The following is a 25,115-nucleotide window of genomic DNA, read 5'->3' as shown; positions in this document are numbered from 1 at the left end:
ATTCGCTCGGAGCTCTACTCGCAGCTCTGGCCCTGCCGCCTCCGCCCCCTCTGTCTTCTCGCGCTCCTGCGCGCACGCGTTCCTCCGCTGCTTACCTCTCCCGTGGAGAGCAATAATAGGGAGTTTGGACGGGAAGAGGCGTGACGGGGAAGAGCGTGGCTGGTAGGAGGGAAGGTGCTGTCTTTTGGAGGAATCCTTGAATTTTCCAAATTAGGAATGACGGCCGTGGGGGAAAATTAGAGCTACTATCTCTAGGCTGCAAAAATCCGGATAATCACTAGGTGGCGGCATAGAAACTCAGGAAGGTCTATTCCTTTGCTGCTGCTAGAGTAGGCCAGATATAGTAGTCCTGCACTGAATAACGTGAGGTTGCGATCCGTTACGGACTTCATTGGGAGTCCCTCCGTTGGAACCGATTGGTTCATCAGATCAGCAAGCTTACATGGGATCTGGGCTGGGTTCACACAAGGCACTATGCTACAATGTGATTGGCTGCTTAGTGTGTTTCGCAGACAGTCATTGGAAGGGATCTGTATTCACAGCAATTATGAAGTTTAAAGGAGCTTTTAGGAAGGCCGCACAAAGCTTCAGAAGGCTGATTTGCTTCAGTAATATCTTAAGTGAACACTCCTTTGAATCTGTTTCACAGTGCCCCTTGCTATGCTAAAGAATAAAGCACAGCTGCCAGGTTGCTTCGTCTTGTGTCAGATACATTGCTGAAGTCAAGGTATGCTATGTCCACCACATTCCCATCACCAACTAAACTAGTTATGCTGGCCCAAAAAGGAGATCCGTTGGTTTGCCAAGATTTATGTCTTGGATAGCCCCACACTGATTCCTGCTAGCCAGTGCATTGTTTCCAAGTGATCACAAACATTGCTTAAGCACTTGTTGACTTCTATTGTCTTCCACTATTATCCTTTTTGAAATTGTTTGTAATTGAGCTTTCAGTATCTTCTTTAGGAACTCTGGCTATATTTGAAACTTTTCCCCATTATGTTTCTCCTGAATAGAATCCCACACTGCATTGTTCTGGGTTTATCAAAATCTATTTTTCAAGGTATGCATTTGAGTACACTCATCTTTAGTTTCCTTTAAAATCAAGTAATCCAGCATTAAATGGTCACTCAACCTCAAACTTCTTACCATGTCCATCACTTACTAAGGCTTACCTGGTTGTGATAAAGTCAGAAAGCTGATCCTCCTGTGCCAACTTCTCTGTGAAGGAGAAAGTTGTCAGCAAGGCAAGTAAGTCCTGGAAGAACCATGCTTGACAAAGTTTGGCTTCCACAAGTTGTTGAAGAAATAAGACTTAGCCTATATATTATTCATAATGATTTTAAAAGTCTGCCTAAGTTTTCCTGTTATATGCAATGAAATAAGACACAATTTGCTGCCACTGATGCACCTCCACTGTAAAAATACAGCTTACATAGCTATTGCCTATGTATTTCATTTGAAAGAAAAAAAAAACCCTATTCTTGCAAAAACTACCAGAAAATTTTAATGCTGCTAGTGGGTTGTACTCACTCTCAAGCAGTAAAAATGATCAGTCATGGAATTCAATTACAATGAAATGAAGTGTTAGAAAAATACACACCATACTGCTTATAAACCTGTGAGGCAACAAGAAATTCAGTCTGTTTCATTTATCATCACTAGTGCTGTCAATTGCTGTCAACTATGCATGAAAAGAGTAACTTTTATGCATGACAATAATTTTGCATAATTTCAAAAGCATCTTGGATATAGCTCCTCTTGAGAAGACTAATAAGTTAATAAACATGACTCATTTTGAAAAAGCAAACCAATTAATATATATGTTATAGTAATAGAATCAAATATGTTAGTCCTAAATGTTTTGGAAATATGCCTTTAACTCCAAGCCCTACCAATGAAAATTAATCATTGTCAGATTCATTTATTTATGTTATTATTTATTTGGTTTATCCTGCCTTTATTTACTGATTGATTGATTAAATTCAAGACAGTTTACATGTCTAATGCTCCCACCACCTATTTTCCCCACAACAACCACCTTTTGAGGTGGATTGGGCTGAGAGAGAGTAACTGGCCGAAAGTCACCCAGCTTTGTATGCCTGAGAAGTTGACATTCTAGGACATTTTATAAAATATGCATTGTAGCCTAGATTGGCAGAAGAATATAGTAGCAGAGAAGAGGGAGGGAGAGGATGGTACCCGGAATGTCAGGGTGATCAGTTGGGCTGGTGAATACACTGAGTAAGAATGTTGGCAGCTGTGATAGCTGTGGGAAGGGAAAGTGGTTGGAAGATTGGGGTGGGGGGTGGGATATGCAATGCCTATAACTACTCAGTGGAGAAGGGGAGAAAGGGTGAGACATATGCCAGTTGTGTCCTACTAGCCCCATAAAATCCCTCTGAGATTCTTCCAGATTCTGTTTTGTCTGAAGCCCAGAACACCAAAGCATTCTGAGTTTTGTTCTGGGTTTGAAACAAAGTGTATTTTCTGTTTGTGTATACTCCAAGTTTTTGGGTTAATCTTAATCTTCTGTTAAGATATTTTAAAAATAAAAGCAAACATCTTCTTGAATAAAAGAAGATTGTAAAACAAAAACAGTAATTTTGACAAGTTGAATTTACCTGCACTTGTGCACTTGAAAATATCAGTCTGAATATGTTTTTGAGGAGTGTTGAAAGCAATGGAGAAGATGCTGACTGAATGCAAATTGAATTAGGTTTAGAGATACAGTTTTTAAACCACACTACTAGGGATTTCTGTTCTTTTTCAAAGGCTAAAGTGAGTCATTGCAAAGTTGCAAATGTGAGAAGCCAAGTCTCAGTAGCCAGTTCAGCAGCAAAACAAGGCAGAGCCATGACTCACCATCCCATGATTCTGTTCACTAGTAGCTTGTGTTTTCCCAACTTCTGACAGCTGACACACTTTGTTCCCAGTTGAAATTGGAGACAGATGTCATCCTTACATCCAAAAGATTGTGAAAAAAATACAATTAGATGGAGCTCAAAGCTAAATTGGGTAATACCTTTATTATTGCATAATTTTTTCTAGGCTAGAGGTCACATTCCGCCTTTGAATGGTGTGCCACTCCCAAAAGTGGGTAGGACAGGACTAAAACTGATTTAATTTAATTTAATTTAATTTAATTTTCATTACAATATAGTTCATCAAAGTTAATATAGTCAATACCAATCATGCACTTAATGACTTTCCTCATCTCTTTCATTACAATCTGGTGAGAATTTCTGGAAGGCCTCTTGGGGCATAAGCAGGTAAAATTATGCATGGAGTGGATGGTGAGAAAACTTTCTTGTGTGCTCATCATATTTGAACCCAGGATCATCCAGTGAAGCCAGTAGTGGATCATCTCAAAATACAAAAATGTCATTTGAATGTTGTGTTTTAAAATGTTGGTTTTTACTGTTATATTTAATGGGTGTTACTTTTTTAAAGAAGGAAGATGTTTTAAATATTATTTAAACAAAATGTAAGCATACAGGTCAGATGAAAGGAAGTACTGCACTGTGAACAGAGGGGAGGGGGCAAATGGCCACACTTGTATTGCAACATCATCATACCATTGGCATATTTATGTATTTGTGTCACATGTCATGACACAATTATATTATTGGATCATTTGTGTGAGGAAGTCACAACATACATTATTATTTTGACATCATTGTGATTTGTTGCTGATGCCTGTGTGGCCTGAAACAGTTTGCAGCCCTTGGCCTTCTAAAAAAATGTGAGGTGCTGCTCTTGGGTGCCAAAAAATTGCCCACCATTACCGCTGTTTTCACAAACCAGAGTAGATGGATTTACATAATGCTCTAACCCAAACCTATTATGATCTAACATACTGTATGTGCCAGGCCAGAAGTCAGATGAAGTAACCAACATTTGCTTTTTTCTGATTTGCCAGATGTTGATTTTGGAGGAGCTCTCAGTCATCCCCAACAGCAGGAAATTATTTTTCTCACCATAATTTGACATCCCTGCAAACAGTGGTGATACTCATGCTATAGTGCCAAATTTTCATCTACTCCAGAATGAGATATTAAAATGTGATTATGGTGTCTGAAAGAAATGGCTTAGTGGGATAATAACCCTAAGTGATGGCTTTAGAAGAAACACCCTTTGAAGTATAATAAGATTTAGACTCTCTTTTGGGGTTGTGTTGACCTCTATTCTGCACCACACGTTATGATACCCAACTTTGTCTCAGAGGGTAATCTCACACCGGATTTGCATTAAAATATATTCCTCCTATTTTGAGATATATAAGGATGACTGCAGTTTCAGAAGTGTAGTACAAACCATGACACTATGTTCCTGAAATTAAAAAAAGTTATCACTTTTTTATGCATTTATATTAGAAAAACTTCCATTGGAATGCAAAGAACAAACTGAAAGAAAAGAAATTGCCAAGATTCTTAAAAGTCATATTATTTAGGAAGCATTTGTGAGCCTACTGCAGGTCTTAGTGTATTTTTTGTTTATTTTTATTTTTTCCTAAGTGTTCACCAAAACACAATTCTTATCTTTTCATGTACGCTTTTAACTCTTTCACCATAAGTGGAATGATGTAAGGCATTTGTAATAAAAGAAATAAACTTTTTTTTTTTAATTTCAAAAAGATGAGATTAAGGATAGATTTTTTCCCCCTCACCCATCAAGGGCAACAATTTAGTTAATTGTTAGTTTAGCTATTCTTAATTTAGTTAAAAATTAAGAATAGATAAACTGCAGCTTGTTTTTACTGGTATCCTTTGAAAAATCAAGCTGTAGTTACTGCTTAATATTTCAGAACAGTACTCTAGAGATAGAGGATAGAGTACTTTGTTTAGCTTTGAGTTATCCTAGAGAAAGTTAGTTCTTATCATGAATCTTTTCTGAGCATTGTGTGAACCTGCCTGCTCGTAGTCTATTGACACACTTTGGAGTTCTGTGCAGCGTGACCTGAAGCAACCAGTCCTTATGCATGTTTACTCAACGAGTAAGCTGTGGTGACTGCACCCTATGAATGAATCTCTCTGATCCCAGAGGGTCTTCTGAGAAATCATGCTGTGTCATGCCATAAAGTTGCAATTATGTACACACGTACTTAGAACAATGAGACTTACTTCTGAGCAGATATGTAGGATTGCACTGGAAATAGAGCTCTCTGATCTGGGCTGCACATATAGGGATGGCCACTAGATGGAAGCAAAGAAGTACAGAAAACCTGACCTCTTTGTTGCCACAGTATGGTCATCCTGAGTTTGGCTACCCAGATTTGGTAGCCTATTGTCGATCACCGTAAGAAACAGTGAACAGCCATCTACAGACAATGATCAATCTAGCCTGTTATTTTTCACTCTTGACTTTTTATTTGGATCACTGTATTATCTCAAGTAGCAGCTAAGTAAAAGGTATAGATTACAGGTTCCAGGTACACAACTCAGACAGCCAGAAGGACACTGGTTACTTTTCTGACATTGGCCTTTATTACTTTACTAGTTAGCTAAATAATATTTCTGACACTGACTATTTTCACAGATTCCATAAATACACGAACATTTCAGATGTGTTTTCCAGAGTTTTGTACAGTTTTTATTTTTAAGCATTCTTTCCTGGGGTTGGGGCAAAAATGCTTTGAGAGCAACTTACAAAAGTCAACCCTATCTGCAACCTTGCAATTTAAAAGACAGGATTCAGGAAAAAAGGGGGAGGGGAGGGAAAGGGGGGGAAGTAAACTTAGATAATCAGCTTTCAGAATTAAATTGTAGTTTTTCACGTGACAGTCAGATACAATGGCACATGAGAAAGAGCCTGCGGTACTGCCTTTTCAGCCGGGCTGCTGGGATGGTGCTTGCTTTTCATCCTCAGTTGCTCTCCTGTGTAGAATCTCACTTATCCCTCAAGTGCCCAGATAATGGAATTACCAGATGGGGAAACTGTAGAATCAATGTCTGGAGTCACATCTTATGCTAAGTGACAATGTGGCCTCTTTGTTTTTCGTTTAGCACTGCTCCTTAGCTTTGTCTTATGCCTGAACTAAATCATAATGGCTTATTTTTAAATTTAAGGCTTACAGTACCTGGATCCAGCTGTTGACACTCATTGGGAGCCAGAAAGATTTGCCAGGCTGAACGCCGCCTGCAAATTTAAAATTATTTGCTTCTTGAGCAGTCCCTGGATTATTGGAGGAAGACACCAGGCAAAGTTCCCAAGAATCTGGAGAAGGTAAAGCGTACGCATAGATATATAATTTGGATAAAAAAAGAACTATCTATCATTTCGGATCAATCTGCTAATTAGCAATGAGACCGGAACAGCAAATCAACCAAACTGGATTGACCTGATGAATCAAGAAACCTGCAAACCAGGTCCACCCTCTTTCTCCTCCAATCTTTCTCCTTAAACAGGGCTGTTGTCCATCAGTGGCCTGACACCTGAAGAATGTTTTACACCTCTAGCTGAGAACCTTCATTGTTTCTCTGGCTTCTTCACCCTTGCCTTGCCAGCTTTTAATGAATAGTATGGCTGCTGTAATTATTTCCTCCTGCTCTTCATTTCCCTGAAGAAAATCTAGCACAACAGGAAGTGAATAACAGCACTAGAGGACAGTTTACACACGGTGCTTTAGTTGAGCCATTTCCCCCTTGGCTTTCATATTTTAAGCCTGCCTTTAATATTTTATACAGTATATTGTATGCACGTGGCTGATTACATAAATCTCTGTAATCACCAGGATTAGTTTAGCTAGTGATTAACTTCCTTTTCATATTTCACTGTTTCATTTTGTACTTAAGATAATGTGCTTCTGTATTTACTATTATCATTGTCTATATGTTAATATATTCTGGATGAGGCTGACTAAACCTGTATAGGATGTCAGTGTCACTGGCTGGTCTAACCTAGGCCTTGTCGAATAATAGCAGTCTTCCATGACTATCATTTTCTAACAGCAGGCTCTGTCATCAGAACCCCATTCCCTGTTAAGTTTCCTTATTTACATTGGCTTGATATTTTTCCTTTCCTGTTTTCATTAGGTTTTTTTTTTTTAGCCAGTTCTAAAAACTTGGTTAAGAGAGCAATTCTATCTTCAAAGCCACTGAGTCTACCTGCAAAGCCCATTCAGTCTGCTGCAAACCCTAAATAATTTGTAATGATGTACATCTTTCCTATACTTCAGTTGCAATATTAATATTTAAAACAGCATCTTCATCCAATTTTGGACACATTTCTCCCTCCCTGAGCCACTGCCTATATACAGTTGAGGTGGTCTGATCTTCATTGGGTCCCCCAACCTTCAAGAAAAGTTTTTAGGAGATATAGGGGAGGGGAGAAGAGGTGAGAAGAACCCCTTCGACTGATATGCATGCAAAGCTAATTTTACGATTCACTTCAACTATTTATAGACCACAACATGATCATGATTCTATTGGAAGAAGGAAGTACAGTCCATCTTCTCTTAGACTTTCTTTTCATTGGAATGATAAAAATAGATTTACAGTGGGGCAAAAAAGTATTTAGTCAGCCACCAATTGTGAAAGTTCTCCCACTTAAAAAGATGAGAGAGGCCTGTAATTTTCATCATAGGTATACCTCAACTATGAGAGACAAAATGAGAAAAAAAATCCAGAAAATCACATTGTCTGATTTTTAAAGAATGTATTTGCAAATCATGGTGGAAAATAAGTATTTGGTCACCTACAAACAAGCAAGATGTCTGGCTCTCACAGACCTGTAACTACTTCTTTAAGAGGCTCCTCTGTCCTCCACTTGTTACCTGTAGTAATGGCACCTGTTTGACCTTGTTATCAGTATAAAAGACACCTGTCCACAACCTCAAACAGTCACACTCCAAACTCCACTATGGCGAAGACCAAAGAGCTGTTGAAGGACACCAGAAACAAAATTGTAGACCTGCACCAGGCTGGGAAGACTGAATCTGCAATAGGCAAGCAGCTTGGTGTGAAGAAATCAACTGTGGAGGCAATAATTAGAAAATGGAAGACATACAAGACCACTGATAATCTCCCTTGATCTGGGGCTCCATGCAAGATCTCACCCCGTGGGGTCAAAATGATCACAAGAATGGTGAGCAAAAATCCCAGAACCACACGGGGGGACCTAGTGAATGACCTGCAGAGACTGGGACCAAAGTAACAAAGGCTACCATCAATAACACACTATGCCGCCAGGGACTCAAATCCTGCAGTGCCAGACGTGTCCCCCTGCTTAAGCCAGTACATGTCCGGGCCTGTCTGAAGTTTGCTAGAAAGCATTTGGATGATCCAGAAGAGGATTGGGAGAATGTCATATGGTCAGATGAAACCAAAGTAGAACGTTTTGGTCTAAACTCAACTCGTTGTGTTTGGAGGAGAGAGAATGCTGAGTTGCATCCAAAGAACACCATACCTACTGTGAAGCATGGGGGTGGAAACATCATGCTTTGGGGCTGTTTTTCTGCAAAGGGACCAGGACGACTGATCCGTGTAAAGGAAAGAATGAATGGGGCCATGTATCGTGAGATTTTGAGTGAACACCTCCTTCCATCAGCAAGGGCATTGAAGATGAAACGTGGCTGGGTCTTTCAGCATGACAATGATCCCAAACACACCGCCCGGGCAACGAAGGAGTGGCTTCGTAAGAAGCATTTCAAGGTCCTGGAGTGGCCTAGCCAGTCTCCAGATCTCAACCCCATGGAAAACCTTTGGAGGGAGTTGAAAGTCCATGTTGCCCAGCGACAGCCCCAAAACATCACTGCTCTAGAGGAGATCTGCATGGAGGAATGGGCCAAAATACCAGCAACAGTGTGTGAAAACCTTGTGAAGACTTACAGAAAACGTTTGACCTCTGTCATTGCCAACAAAGGATATATAACAAAGTATTGAGATGAACTTTTGATATTGACCAAATACTTATTTTCCACCATGATTTGCAAATAAATTCTTTAAAAATCAGACAATGTGATTTTCTGGATTTTTTTCCCATTTTGTCTCTCATAGTTGAGGTATACCTATGATGAAAATTACAGGCCTCTCTCATCTTTTTAAGTGGGAGAACTTGCACAATTGGTGGCTGACTAAATACTTTTTTGCCCCACTGTATGTCAGGATTCAGGAAGGATATAGGCCCATAAATTCTTGCTCTAAAATCTAATATATTTTTTTAAATATTGAAGGAATTGTTTTAAATACAGTATGGTATTCAGACATGCATCATTTTCAGAATGACTCTATATGCTTATTCTTCACAAATCATTAATCATTAATTACCTCTGCCCAATTCATTGTTCTGAATACCAGAATAAAGATTAAACTACTTTATATTTTATCTACCTATATCAATGGCACAAATCTTTTGACTGTTAATACAACATGGTATTCATTTCGTACAGAAACCCCTTTGCTAAAAACTGAAGTGGGCATGCTTTTTTGCACAAAGGTCTTTGTTTTGATGAAGGGTGTCCATCCTTTATTATAAAAGATAAAATAAATAGATGCTCTTAATTCTTAATCATAGGCATGAGCGCTTTAATAAAAACCTCTCTTTTCTTCGCTTTCCCAAAGTTTTTCCGGAAAAAAGTGCTGATTTTCTGCCCATAGCTTTAATTCTGAACATGTCTGTAGATGACTTCTCCTCCTTGTGTAAACCAGCAGTGACTTTGTCCTTGGTTCTGCTCTATTATGAAGTAATAAACAACTCTGCTGCTTTGACTGGGATGTGAGCCAGCAGGCAACTTTGCCCAGGAATGAAGAAGCAATTACTGCAAGCCATCACAAGATGGCAGCATAAAAGTAAAATCCTTTTCATTTAATAAATGGAATAAAGGATGGTTCCATTTAGGATTAATTACATTTCTTCACATGGGTGAATTTCATGCTTGTCCAGAGCAGTCAGGGAAACCTCCTCTTCCTCTTTTGATTAGTTATTTGCTAAATGTTTAAACATTTAACTGCTGTGGGAGGTTAAGGTGACTTTTGTTTAAAGAAAACAAGTGTAAACATTGAGTACTCTGCACATGGACTTCCAAAAGAGCCTTTGAGGCTGCAGTCTATCCATACTTTAGAAGTAAGTCTCACTGACTAGCCTATAGGTGTAGGATTACACCATAGACTTCTTGTTCTCAGTCTTCTGTCATTATCTGGTAGAGAGAATTATTCCCATAAATAAAAAAGATGGCAATTCATTTCTTGTTCCTGAAGTTTGTGAACTACAGATCAGTACATCACTCACCATTGGTCATGTGGCTGGTATTGCTGGGAGTTGTATTTCAGGTTCTCCACCGCTGTGATTGATATACTGTAGGTGGCTTATTCCGTAATAGCCTTATTGGTAAGAAAAAAAGAAAAGGAAAACCCAAATAGAATAAGAGGTGTACTTAGAGCAACAATTACATGGACCAACAGCTGTATTCTTGCTTCCTGTGTGGGAACCTCATGCTTGGGCCAGGGAAACCTTAGAGATCTGTTTCTTGAATAGGATGTGAGAGACACCAGTGTGGTACAGTCATCAAAGTTTTCATTCTGATACCTTCCCCAAGTATCTGGTTAATATTACCGGTCCTCCACTGAGGAAGTTTTCCACTTATAACTTATGCCTTCTGCATTTCTCAAAGGGAGACTTTCAAATGCCCAAGGGAACAGTATGTCCCTCCCTCTGGTGCTGGCCAGGTAGAGGACATCATTCAATATGTCTTCTTTTGCCTAGCTATGATGAGATTAGGGGGAAAACATTGATGATAGGTAAATTTAAGGGGATAAATTCAGAATGATGGAATTATCTTTTGGCAGATGTGATTCTGCTTGTTAGCAGTCAGGTTGCTACTTTTGCTATGCTCTCTTTGAAATGCAGAAATGCATTTTTATGTTCTAAATTGTAGCTTTGGTTTCTTGTTATACATGTTGCATTTCTTTTTATTACTTTAATTTTAACTTCCTTTTTATGTCATCTGTGGTCACAACAATAAACTTAGTACTTAGTAACAGTTACATTAAAAAACAAACAAACCAAGATTTATGACCTTTAGTTACCTGGAATGTGTTCCTTTTGATTCCTTCCCCGATATGGCAATTCTATATAATTATCTTCATATAATTCCCATACTTGAATAAATAATTTACTTATTCAGGCCAATCTGTCACATTGCAACCAACAATAATTAAATCTGTTTCCTTGCTTGTTTGTGAAGTTAAAGGACTATATTTTAATATCACCATAAGTAAGTGGATATATTTATTATGAGCTGTGATATGACATTAATATAGCAAATGAACAAATAGCTACTGATGCCAAGGGTATTTTTATGTATTTATTTTTAAATTTTCTAGGTTGTATTTTTGAGGAAACCTGTATAAAACCTGCATACTCAATAATAATTTTTTAAAAATCAATATTTTTTATAACACCACCCATTCTGTAAAAGCGTAACAGTAAAGTTACTCCTGGTGATTACATTCCTTTTCAAGGTCTTCTCCCCCCCCCCGTTTTCCAGTCTAGGTATAACCTTTGGATTTCTTGGTGGTCTCCCACCCAAGTTCTAAAAAGATTTGATCCTACATATCTTTGTGTGTGTGTGTGTGTGTGTGTGTGTGGTTGTTTTAATCAGCTACAGTTGGTTTGAGAGCCAGTTTGGTGTAGTGGTTTAAAGCACCAGGCTAGAAGCCAGAAGACTTTGAGTTCTAGCTCTGCTTTGAGCACAATGCCAGCTGGGTGACCTTGGGCCAGTAGCTCTCTCTCAGCCTTAGGAAGAAGCAGGCAAGGGCAAATTACGTCTGAAATCTTGCCAAGAAATCTGTAGGGACTTGTCCAGGCAGTCACCAGGAGTCAACACTGCCTTGAAGGCACACAAAAAACAAGGTTAGTTTAGTGATGCCACCTGCTCAAGTGAGGAGCAAAGAGAAAATTATTAAAGGTAGGGGGAGTAATCATATTAATTGAATATCATATTAATTAAAATAATTCTTTTTTTTTTTTGTCCTGGACTCATTTAGTTTTTGAGCTATTGACCCTGGCCACATGCAGGGCTTAATCCAAAGAAGCCTACACATTCTATCTGAAAGAGATCTTTGCTAATTCTTCTCCCTTTGCAGCCCCCATATTCCAAAGAGATCAACAAGCATCCAAAGAACATTTCTGAGGAAGAAAGAGGAGTGCAAGGATCTTCTCCTTCCCCATTCCACTAACAGAAGCAGTCTATTGAATTGGTACCCTTCCGCAGACAGAAGTTCCTGGATCCAAGTTTAGAGGTGGCAATCAGAATGTGGCAGCCAGATTGTTAACTGGCTGACTGTCAAGAACATCATGCTAGCTGTTGAAATTTCTCTGAGAGGTACCAGTTTGGTCCTGAATTCAGCTTTCTATCCTGGACTTGTTATCCTCCAAACAGCCTGAGATTAGGCAATGGTAGTCACTGGAGAGATGGACCTTTTCTGTAATAGCATTCCAGGTTATGGACCCTTTTGCCTAGATATATGCACCTATTTGTTTCTTTACCATCTTTTAGGTTCCAGGCAAATCTAAAGTTTTTGTTATTTGTATTTATATAGTTTTAACAATATTTTATTAGTTTGGGGGTAAGGGAATCCCCAACATATATATATAGCTAGCAAATGGCTTGCTAGCCTCTGCTTAGATAGAAGCAATGCTGTTTGGCAAATCATTCAATGCTCCACCAGTGTGATAAGCATAGCAGATACACTGGGGAATGCATTGATGGCAAATCTATTTCACAGGAAAAGACACACTAGGAAAATGACTGAAAGAGGTTGGGGCCATGGTTGCATAGAAACAGTACAAGTAAGATCATACCTATCTTCTGTTCCTTTAATCAGTGTCAAAACCAACTGAAGCAGCTTTACAAGAACACCAGATTTGGTGCAAATAACCCTCCCCCCTTCTCAACAATGGGATGGGGGAATAAAAAATAGCTACCCTGTGAATAATATCCTAACTTTGTTAATGCTACAACAGAGCATAGATGTAATGGGCGTCTCAGAGTCTTGGAAAGAAGATAGTGGTTTGCAAAAGATTGCAAGCAGAGAACATCACTTTCTTCCATCCTCATCTGTCTCCAACAACAGTGGGGAACACCAGTGGGCTTATTGCCAGGTGTGCTATTGGGGCTGTTGGAATCATCCATGACTGCTGTGGTGATACGAGGGTATATGGTGGTAATGGACAGCACATCTGTCATGACTTCCTTGACTCACTTCAGGTGTGAATAGCATCTTTCCCCAGTCTGGGCACAGGTTGTCCTTTCTGGGAAACTGGGAGTCTGTCTGAAGTTTGTGGTCTGTCCACCTGGGTTTTTCTTTTTCTGGTTCTGTTTTTGTATTTCTACCATTAGTGTTCTCATTGACACTTCATTTTGTGTTTCTGCTTTTGTGATTTTCTGTTGCTTCTCTATTCAGTGCCCATTCAACTGACATATTTCTACTGGTGTTATGCCAGGATAAGATTGTTAACTGCCGTTAGCTGCTGTTATTTTTCATTGGGGGTTCTCATATCTTGTAATCTTTTATTTTGTGACTGTAAGGCAGAGTAAAAAAACAACAACACTGAGAATCAGAAATAAATTTGTGCTTTTCAGTACAAATTTAGCTTGAATGGGTATTGGTTGTGTTTTAACTACAGAAGTAGCTAGTTCTAGAATAAATGTGGGAATATGGAGAAAAGTTCTTTTAACAGCTCTCCCAGGTTGCTAAGGTTGTTTCCAATCAGACATTTTAGCATGTAATCATGGTTCATCAACAGCAATTTCATGGAGCATCCAGATAGCATCTTTGTTCTTTAGTTATTAGTCTACAAATTTCCCTTTCATGTTTTTTTTCCTTTATTGAATTGGGATATCCTAACCCCTGAACATTTGAGGAGTTCTACATACCTGCGTGCATATTTCTTTTTAACAATTTTTTAAATATTAGAATTCCGGAATTGCAGAATTCCAAATGAGTGTGCTTGAGGTTTTGAAATTATCTCTGTACCTCTCCCAGTGGTTGAATTTGTGCAGGTTTTCAGCAGTGCTAGAGAAGGAGTTGGCTACCTTCTGAGATGATGTCCAATTTCTGGGTCTAGCCTAAACCCCAGAATTTCCCAGTGACCTCCAATTTAATGCTTAACCTGCATAACTGTTTAAGATGAGTCAAGGTCTGCTGGGTTACCAGGTATAAATTAGTATTGTGTAGTGGTTAAGGTGCCAGGCTAGAAACCAGGAGACCATGAGTTCTAGACTTGCTTTAGGCACAAAGCCAGCTGGGTGACCTTAGGCCAGTCACTCTCTTTCAACCCTAGGAGGAAAGCAAGGGCAAACCACTTCTGAAACCTTGCCAAGGAAATTGCAGGGACTTGTCCAGGCGGTCGCCAGGAGTCAACACTGCCTTGAAGCGACCAAAAAAAGCCCCAAACCTATATGGAAGAAAAAGATACAGGATAGAGTCTAATTATCTATTTAAGCAGCAGAAAGAAACAATAGGGGTCCGCAAAATCAGCTTGGAGAAACTGTCAACTTTCCAAAGTGGAACTGGCAGACTTGGAAGCTTTGGGGATAGGAGAGGATGGAAGCATTCTATAGGAGCCAAAGTCATCTTGTCAGTAGTGGGTGCCACCAAAAGTATTTGTGATGTCATAATCAACCATACCCTGATATTTTATACTTCTGGAATTCCAAAGCTTAAAAAAATGATCCTAGATGCCAAGGTAGCTATGTGTAAAACAACTGCACACATGTTCATAATTATCCCTGTGTTATGGGGAATTACAATAGCAGTGGACAGGGATTGAAGAAATGCCAAGTGTGAATTTCCTTGAAATATTTAGAACAGGAACAATTTGTATAAACTGCACATTGCCGTTTTGAAAGCAACAAAAATGGAAAATTTACAGCATGATGCAAAAGAAGGCACAGCGCAGGAAAGCTGTTAAGGAGGAAGTCATAGTTATGTACTATATCCTGTGATGTTATTCTGTATTCATATTGTAGGAACCCTGTAACAACAAAATAAATGTTAGGCAACATTATATATATTTTTTAAACTGATACTGAGAATCAAAGTTATGATGACCAGAATTTTGTAATGAAAATTAATCATTATTCTAAGTTTTTGCCCATTTGTAGTTCCTAAATTGTATTTATGCAAGAGACTTAGCTATCAAGTAGTCACCCAGAATCTATAACTTTTTTTGAATCTTCAGTAATACATCAGACTGCAAGATCTGGTTCACTAACTACCTGATGTGCAACAATCAAGCTCCTATGGCACTACTTTCAAGGAGAAATGGACAAATCATGATAAGCTAATAATTCTCTAGCAGGTTTGAAGTAGATATTTAAGAATCTCCAGCTTTCAACTGTTAGACAAGAACAAAGTATAACTCACTTCCTGTTCGAAATTATACAGCTGAAATGTTGAATGTATGGGGTAACAGGATTATTTTGGTGTCTGTGAGTTCTACTCATTTTGGTACTTAGTAAATTCCTGGCTTCTGGATGATTTCCTTCTGGCTCTGGTTGATGGATCTTGAGATGCTAGTAAAAACAAAGTAGATTGTGCAAGCCTGAAGTCTGCCTACCTTGGTATAAAATAGCACTGAAAAATATTTCTTTTGTTTTGCTTCTCTAAAATGTCCAAAAACCTCATATTGGCCATTATGGATAGAAGACTTTCCCGTGCTTGTATGTGTCCTTTTTTTCCTTAGGCACTGAAACAACTGATTTGTTTATCAACAAGCAAAATCCTTCATGTGTTTACTCAAGTATGCCTTTTGGGTTCAGTACGGTTTATTCCCTTATGAAAGTGTTTGCTAGGGTCTCCTTTTGTACAAAATATTTGCTGTGGTTTCCTGAGTAAATAAGCTGTGCACCAAAATGTGAGCTAGCTATCAGAGCTACAGGAAAATAGTGGGTGGAGTACGAAGTCGAGCAGCTAGCATTTAATAAAAGTCTGTAATGAGTTTTGAGGCCATTTATAAAAGTTGCTCAGTTATACTGCCTAGAGACATGGCCCAAGTGTTGCAGCTACTTCACAGTCTACTTCCTTCAAAATTTGTGACTCATTTTTCTTTTCTTCTGGCTCAGAGTGATTTTGCTTTGTTGATTATTAGAAGCTCATAAATGTTAGGCTAACCCACAGCACACCCTTGTGTAAATTGTTATGTACACTGGCCAGGATACAAAGAACTGTGAAACTAGTTCCACAAGGCCTTGCACACTTTGGACTTACAACAGAACAGAGGATCAGAATTGCCATGTTCTAGCCATCTTAGGAATTGAAGAATGAAATGGGATTTAGATTCTAACCTTCTTCCCCTCCACCTCCAGCTGCCCAGATCCATCCTATAGAGGTTGAAGCTACAGTGGGTGCTTAAGTTCTCTAGTTACTACAGTATCTGATCTTTTTCCTGAGAACTCCTTGAAGGAGGAGGTTATGAAGACGGTTGCTGACAACTCTGTTACAGAAGTGAAAGAGAAATTGTCAACAATAACTTCCTTTAGAATCAGAGTTTTTAACAGTCAATCATTTGACCATTTATATTAAGACCATTAAGTTAGGTTACACTGCTTACATTATGGTTTTGGGTTGGGGGCAGGTTTGAAGATTGTGGATTAAACAGAAAGGTGAGCAGCAATGCGTAGAAACAGGGAACCAACACCAACAGGCACTGCCATCCTCAAATCATGATCAACAGTACATCCAAATGTGAAGAAGGGAGTTACATGGGCTAAGCCTGCCTCATGATGCATCCACTAATCATCCATTTGGCAACTAAGAAAAATGGTAGCTGTGGTTGATGCAAATATACTAAGACGTGCACAAGGAGATGACGATATGGAGAAGATGTCTACCCTCAATTGCCAAATGGGTGGCTGGAAGGCACATGAAGGGGGGAGGCAGAAACTAGCCTACAATGCCCACAGCTATTTCATGCTTTTAACATGCAAAGGAGAGGCATTGTATACCAAGGTCATCAGGGAATACAGGCAAAGTCTTTAGTACAGTGTATTTATTTGATATTCACTTAGATCTAAGAGCTGCCCCATCCAGTCCCATGGCAACAGCCTGAGATAGGTTGGGCTGAGAATGACTGTCAGCCTTGTAAGGTAGCTCAGACAAGAAGCACGCGCAGGAAGAATAGCTTTATCTTTATTGTAAGGTTACATTAACAGAATCTTGCAAGTCCAAAAGTACATCTCTCTCTCCTTGCCTTTACAGTCCAAGAAACTAGGGAGGGTCCTTCTGAGATGTTTGCCACCCCCCTCCACCATTTCTTTTGCAGGCTCAGCTGCCTCTTATCTGACTGTTGCCTAGTCCAAGGATCTTCCTCCTGTCTCCTAATGTCATTCACACATTCCATTACAATGACTGGCCCCAAATCACCAAGGGAGCTGGTGGTTGCAGGTGGACTAGAACCTGGGTTTTCCTCTTCCTCGTCCAACACATTAACCTCTACATCACTTTGGCTCTCTATTAAAGGCATACATTCTGCAGCGATGTCAGTCTACCCAGTGTACGTGCCTTCTCACCTACACCAAAAGAACCTTCTGCTCCTGACAGTCCTTCTCCAGCTCAGTGTTCCCTAATCTAGTGCCTTCAGAATTTGTTGGGACCACAGTTTCCAAAACTGCCAACCCCCTTGGCCAGTTCTCCAAAGTCTTAGCGAGGGCCCATGTTGATTGGGAACTGTGGGAATTGTAGTCCCAACCCAGCTGCAACCCACTGATTTGGGAAAGTTCGGCTAGCTGATGGGAGGAAAAATAGTTGATACCTGAAGCCAAGCTTTCCAGCCTTCTGCTCAGGGAGCTGGATCCCCTGCAGCTGAAATACAGCCAGCAGTAGCAAAACAGGAAGAGTAGTAGCTGTCTGAAAACAAAATTTGGCCGGGCAAAAAGCCAGAGGCAGCTAGGAAAATAAGGGCTGCTGCTTTGATTAAATGAGCCAGTCAGCTTCTTAGCTCACAGGATAGGATGAAGCCCCCATGTTGAAGACAAATGGATAGTTAGATAGATGAGAAATTACAACATGTTAGAAGTAGGACAATAAGACATCTAGCAGAATTAAATGCCTGGGTGAAAAAAAATATGTTTTTAAGTGAGAGGCAAATGTTTACAAGGCTTGGGGCCAGCCAAAACGGTTCAAGGAAAGATTGCCAAAATTGCGGCATCTGTCTCAGATTGCTATTCAGTGAATCACTAGGATGGTATATAAAGGAGAAGACTGCTAGATTCTAAGCCATATAGAGCGTTATATGTCACCCTTTATACCTTCATTTAATACCTGGAAAGAAAGATGCTGTTAGCCCAGCCTTTGATTCTACAGATCTCCTGACCTGGCCTAGTTGAGCATTGGAATCTGTTAAAGGGGAGCATAATATCATATAGGTGTGCAGGTTTCCCCTTTGCAGACACTCCTGTTCAGAGTGCAAATATCAGGGAGAAAACTAGAGAACTCTGTGATTGAGGACAAGACCAGAATATTTAGCTCACTGCATATAATACAGTTGTATTACATTAAATATTTGTTTAAGATAAATGTAGGAGCAGTACATAAGAGAGCTGTGTGAATGTATTTAAAATGGTTTTGAAAATCACATATTAAACAAAACATAGAATTTTCTAGGATATTATATTCATGTTTGGTATAATTGGTATAATTGCAATGGGAATCTATGTAGGGATTAAGGCAATAGCTCTGCTGTCAAGGAAAATCTGGAAGATGTTACAGAATTTTTTAAAAAATCACAGACATGAACAAATCAGAGAGGATCCGTCAAATAACCTAGTCCCATGCCATCTAGGACCTTAAATGTCAAAACCAGCACCTTGAATTGGACATGGAAACAGACTGGTAACCAGTGCAGTGCAGCTTGTGGAGCAGAGGTGTAACGTGTGTTCTACAAACAGACATAACTGCCTGTGCCACTGCATTCTGCACCAGTTGAAGCTTCCAGATACTTTTCAAGGGCAGCCCCATGTAGAGCGCATTACAGTAATCCAATCAGGAAGTGACTAGGGCATGAGTGACCATGAGTAGAGCCCCTTGACCTAGGAACAGGCACAACTGGTGCACAATATGAAGTTGAGCAAAGGCCCTCCTAGCCACGACTGCCAGTTGCTCTTCAAGCAGGAGTCATGAGCCTAGGAGAACCCCCAGATTGCGCACGGGGTCTATGCGCAAGATGGTATAGTCCTAGAACTGGTGGGCCCCAAAACCCAAAGCCACTCAGTCTTGCCAGGGTTCAGCTGAAGCCTGTTGTTCCCCATCCAGACCCTCATAGCATCCAGGCACAGGGATAAGACGTCCACAGCATCGCTTACTGTACCAGGGGCAGAGATGTATAATTGGGTATCATCAGCATACTGAGGTGCAGAGAGAGCACCAACCCCCATGGCACCCCACACAGTAGGGGCCAAGGGCGGGATCTCTCCTCCCTGATCACCACCGACTGGAATAGACCTTGGAGAAAGGAGGCAAACCAGCACAGCACCCTGCCCCCCCCCCCAATCCTCCGAGTCGATCCAGAAGGATATTCATGTCATTAGTGAATATTCATGTTAGAAGCCACATGATAATTGCTCACCAAAGGCCTATAACGTGAGATGGAGAAAGAAGACCTATACTTTCATTGCTGTCACTTGGAACACACTGGCTCTCAGTGTTAGAAGAACATTGCTCCCCATCACTGACCTCAAGAGCACTTACACTAATGCAGTTTATGGAAAATGTCCAATAGACATTCTTTGTTGGCCAACCGTTTTCAAACATTTAGAGTCCAAAGGTGAAGAAAAAATATATCTTGTGGTTTGCGAAGAGGTATGCAAACAGAAAAACAATTTCAACAGCTTATTGGTTATTTTTATTTGCAAGTCAATGTCAGAATGAAAGTATTGGACCTATCAAAACCATTTTTTAAATGAAAAAAAAACCACCCTTCATATACTTTACTGGGAAGCATGCACATTGATATATATCTCTAAGGACTGACCTTAGTATTAGGCACTAGCCCATATCTACCTAGGTTATTGTTTGTAAAGGCCAGCATTTTTGCTGCAGTACCAGATTTTTTTTTTTTTAATTGCCATGCTGTTTAGTTCACATCCTTCTGCCCCTTAGAAACAGGCCTAAATCCCAACATGGAATGACCTCAAAGCCCCAAAAGAAGATGCAGAGACCTGTGATCAAGGGTGAGAGTGACAGCAACTGTTCATTTGAACCCAAGGTATATTGTGAGGAGGTGTGTTCAAGCAAGCAAGAGGGCACTCTGTGCCTTAAAGGAGATGTTAGTACCATACGCTGAACCACAAACTAAACAACCACATTTTGGCCTACCGTGTTGTGAGCAACTAGCTAGTGTGGTTAGTTTATGGTCCAGATGTAAACTGAATCAGAAAAATTGAGGCATTAAGTAAATCATAGTTCAGTGAATCATTGATACACATTTGTGGAAGCACAAGCCAGTTTTATGGTTGGTAATGACACTGTTCTCAGATGATCTGTTCTACCTGTTAATCTCATACACATCCTCAATATTCATTTATAAACAAGGTGAAGATTATAAAATTGAATCTGGTGCTCCCTGGCTCTGAAATGTACCTTAGAGAAATTGAATTTGGTCTCTCTGTCTTTAGAAGAGCAATCAAGACACGTTCCTTTTGTAATGCTTAATGAATTATTGTGATATATTTCATTTACTGTTTTTATATTTTTGCTTTATTTTTATTATTGTATTTATATTTTTAAATTTCATTTATTTAATTTCATCTTCTTTACAGTTGGCAAGCTTCAGTACTCAGGCTATTTATATGGGGTATAAATCAAGTAGATAAATAATAGCTCATTCAGGAAAAAGACATGTAAAGGCTGCAAGAATTTTTTAGTATGTTAACCAAAAGGTAATCTAACAAACGTAGCTTTGAGGTACCTGTATGGTTTTTATATGGAAATAGTAGTAACTAAATAGCACCTAGCTGACTTAGGCTGTACTCAAAAAAATATACAGGGTCTTGTATGATTAAATGGGCACAGGATTTAGGACATAACATTATGATGGAAAGGTGGGAAATATGGTGGGAAAGATATAAAATTTACAGTATGTCAAGATATAAGAGAAAATAGTTACAAAATGATGTACAGGTGGTACCTGACCCCAAATAAATTGGAAAAAATGTATTAAAAAATAGAGGTTAAATGTTGGAAATGTGGGGAGAAGGGTGCCTCCTTTTTTCACATGTGGTGGAGCTGTAAGGAAGTGAAAAAAATTATGGGATATTATACATAAACATATAGCAAAGATGATTGGAATGAACTTTGTTAAAAAGCCAGAATATTATTTGTTGGGGATGCTTGATGAAAAAATTAAGAAAAAGTCGTGGAATTGTATTATGTATGCAACAGCAGCCGCAAGAATGATTATTGCTCAACATTGGAAGTCTGAGAAGATTGAGAATTGGGAACTACAATGGAAGAAGAAATTGAACCACTTCAAGCAAATGGCAAAGATAACAGCGTGGATTAAAGATAAGACTTTGGAGAAATAGAAAGAAGATTGGATGGAATATGAACACTGGATGAGAAAACAGAACTGAACCCTAGATAAATTCCCCAAAGAATGCTAATTAAAAAATTACTTTGGTGTTTAATAATTTAAGAAGTAGAACAGAAATAGCAGCTTATTTACGTATATATTTGTTTTTACTGTTATGATACTGGAAGTCAAATCTGTCTATTATGTAATAATAAAAATTTATACTAAATATACACACACACACACACACAGAGGGTCAAATCTGATTAGTCCTTGGATGGGAGACCACAAGGAAATCCCAGGGTTTTTATTTACATTGGACTGTAAGACAAAAAAAAATCTCAGAAGATTGAAATTGAAATAATTTTCTAAGAAGAAACTTTATGGAACTCCCCCCCCCCTTTACTTTTATTTGTACTTGGTTGAATATGTCACCGCCTTCCCCATCCATTCACGTGTATCCTGGGCCTTTCAGTCTGAGATGGTTTAGAGAAATGGATGGAATTGCCGGGCCAAGTCGAAAGAGCATCTGAGGAAGCATTTCCTGTCGCTGCCCCTCTCTGGCTCTGAAAAACGCGTGCGAGCTCTGCCTGGCATGCAAGTGTTAAGGCTACCGCAGCTCTGCAGAACGCCTGCCTTTGATAACCTTCGGGCTTCTGAAGGCAGCCAGTTAGGATGGCGGTCAAAGAAAGTGGATTCCATCACGTGCTGAGTGCCATAAAATTAAACCATGGCCTCCTAACATGCCCATCTCTGTCACCGGATAGACTGACGAAGGCGCGGAGGACGGCTCAAGGCAGCGAGTGTCCCTGACCCTCGAGCGGCTCTCCCAACAAAGTGAAAGAAGAAAGCACGCGGGGAACAGAGCCCGCCCGCACCTCTTTTCCGCCCCCGCTCGCTTCCCGAACAGCGCAGGTCCCCGAAGGCCTCGGTTTGACGCGCCCGCCCGCTCTCCCTTTCCTCCTCCGCGGCGCCCCTCCCTCGCCCGCGTTCCGGCTGGGAGGGAGGGAGCGACGGAAGAGGCGGCCATCTTGGGCTCCCTCGCCGGGGCTGTGCGTGTGCGAGCGGGGGGGCGGGAGGCAGCCAGCAAAGGCTGGGGCAGGGAGTGACTCGCTCCTTTGCGGAAGTGGTGCCTTCACTCCCCCAGAGTGGAAGAAGGAGAGAGAGGCCCGCGGGGTCGTCCGCACCTTTCCCCAGCGCCGTCTCAACCCGTGGAGGATGGCAGGGCGGCTCCCGGCCTGCGTGGTGGACTGTGGCACCGGGTGAGCCGAGAGGGATGAATGGGCGACGGGGCGCGCGGCGGCGGCGGCGGCGGCTGACAGTTGGCTTCCAGCGCTGGAGAGGGCGGGGAAGGGAAGCGGCCGGGCTGCCGCTGCCGTTCATTGGGGCGCGTGGACGGGGGCTCGCCCCTGGAGCGAGGAGGGATTCCTCCGGCATTTCTTCTCCAGCGCGGAGCATGGCAGGGCTCCCTGCCCCTGGGCGCCCACCCACACCCCTTCCCCTTTATCGATGCAACTTGGGGGCAGGTGGGGGTGCATGTGAAGTGCGTTCCACCGCCCGGGCCGGTTGGCTCCTTGACGGCAGCCGCTCGCCCAGCCACTCTTTCTCTGCCTTTCGGCGTCCGCCGTCAAAAATGAGGCTTTGTGGGAGGAACGGCGAGTCACGCCCTAAACTGCCCCGGTTCAAACCCTCACCTACCCGTTTTAAATATTCCCGAGAGGCTTCGGCCTCTGCAGAAGGAGGGCTTCATTGTCTTCTCCTGATAAAGTCAGTGAGGTTTGCCGCTGCCAGCGGTCTTATTCATTGTGTGCTTGTGGGGATGACAGAGCACCTTCCAGGGCTGGGAAGGAGACCCGTGGCCCACTAAGACTAGCGTTTCCTCTCCGCCTTGCCGATAACTTGTTTTTTCTCCCAAGGGAAGGTTGCAGGAGAGACAGTTGGATTTTTGTTGTTCCATTGGTCCAGAAATTTCCCTGCATTGCTCTGTCAGGGAGCAGTTTTTGAAAGGAACATCTGCAGCCTTAATTTCATTTATGAAATGGCATTCTCAAGGGACAAAATCAGCACCAGCCTTTCCCAGGTCAAACTGGCCTGTATATAATTTTTAACTAAGTTCAGTTTTACTGGCAAGAGAGATACTTCAGATTGGTAGCTTCCTTTTGCAGTGCCATGATTTGTCCATATGTGCCATTTATTCAGCACTACTTCTCTCTGTGTGGGTGAAAAAAAAAAAGTCTGCCCTGCCTAACGAGCAAGCGCAGAGGAACTTCCTTAGTTTTGTCAAAGGCACTTCCTCCTTTCAGGCTTTTATACCTTATAAGGCAGTTTTCAGTGTCAAACCTGAACCAAATCCTTTTTAGAAACCACTTTTCTTATTTTGTAATTGCTAGTTTATGTGAAGAAAAGGCATTCAACATTGTTACTTTCTAACATATTTCTTATAGAAAAGAGTTTTAATGATATTCTTTCTGTGAACAGCAGGCATGGAGCACAGTACTGGAGGTATATCTAGGAAGCAACGGCTTCCTGGTAGGTACTTTGTATCACTCATTGCAGTTTCTTAAGGAACTGGTTTGAGGCAACTTCATTTTGTGCCTCATTTTGCTTCATGCTAATAAAGATGAATTTGGCAGAAAATTCTGCATGCAGTTGGTCTTTGCAGCAATAGCTTAATATAATTGCAGATAAAACACTTCTAACTAATCAGTTGCCAGCTTTGGTTTTCTGTTTAAAAATGGTTAATTACATTTTAAAAATATTTTGAGAAGTGTGTCATCAAACATTTTTTGGAAAATGTGACCTTTCGTTTCTGTTTGAAAAACAAACCAAAACCTAAACATATATACATAAGAAATATGATTGGGGTAGTTCACTTAAATGGAGCACAAAATATGCAGTTGGTTATAAAACTGCAGTAAATTACAACTCGTACTCGTTGCTTTTCTGCTGCCCACAATAACTTAGAAGATATGTGTCTGTACATTGAACTTACAGTGTTCAATGTAATACAGTATTTAAAGAAGCATATCATGTCCTTTTTTTCATATGAAGCTCATTTTGCATATGTGTGAGAGGCTATTGTACCAATAGGGATCTCTGGGGACGTGTTTCATTTGTAAAGTTAAACTTCTGCATAGTGAAAATCATAGAAATAACCACCAGAAAGAAAGGGATTTAATTTTAGATTCTGCAAAGGGGACTATCAGTGAATACACAGCCACTGGTTTTCAAAACACAGCGTTTTTTAATTAGTAGCTATGATTATACACTTACTAAATTGCAATGTGTCAGTGGCCCTGAAAAATCTGGACTCTTAGATGATAAGCCGTAAAACAATAGATCTGAGCATTAAAGAATTAGAATCCCACTTGTGTTTTAGAAATGTATGTGTTTTAGTAATCTGTTTTAGAACCAATATATAGTGACACTCTTTACTTTTCTGTTTGAGGAGGTAACTATATATCCTAATGCTTTATGTACACATATAAATTTGTGCAAGTTTCCACTGTATTCTGCTAATCTTACTTACGTATTGGTATACTCTTGGACTCTACCTAGAAAATATAAGAGGAACAGATTGGAATATTTAAAGGGGAAGTGGCTGGACA

General features: G+C 40.4%; 1 protein-coding gene and 1 long non-coding RNA gene across 3 annotated transcripts in view; both read left to right on the top strand.

The window, feature by feature from the left end:
- Positions 1-59: 59 nt before the first annotated feature.
- On the top strand, positions 60-15,760 carry LOC112542204 (uncharacterized). Of its 2 annotated transcripts, XR_003086039.2 has the most exons (4): positions 60-174; positions 650-727; positions 6,066-6,222; positions 12,081-15,760. It is a non-coding gene; the product is annotated as an uncharacterized LOC112542204 (long non-coding RNA). The 2 variants fall into 2 exon arrangements; XR_015797190.1 differs by lacking the exon at positions 12,081-15,760 and having other exon boundaries at positions 6,066-7,540.
- A 6,755-nt stretch (positions 15,761-22,515) lies between these two features.
- ACTR3 (actin related protein 3) overlaps positions 22,516-25,115 on the top strand; it is a 39,738-nt gene continuing 37,138 nt past the window's right edge. Inside the window, exon 1 of the mRNA XM_007421820.3 lies at positions 22,516-22,769. Within this exon, the coding sequence (XP_007421882.1) occupies positions 22,726-22,769 (44 nt within the window). The 5' untranslated portion in view covers positions 22,516-22,725. The remainder of the gene's footprint in view (positions 22,770-25,115) is intronic.

The sequence above is a fragment of the Python bivittatus genome, unplaced genomic scaffold (genome assembly GCF_059951505.1).
Source record: "Python bivittatus isolate LINGU-HERP-01145 unplaced genomic scaffold, Pbiv_v1 ctg000480_np1212, whole genome shotgun sequence".
Classification (NCBI taxonomy): domain Eukaryota; kingdom Metazoa; phylum Chordata; class Lepidosauria; order Squamata; family Pythonidae; genus Python; species Python bivittatus.
The sequence above is the reverse complement of the archived record's forward strand: the minus strand, read 5'-3'. Positions and strand labels throughout refer to the sequence as shown.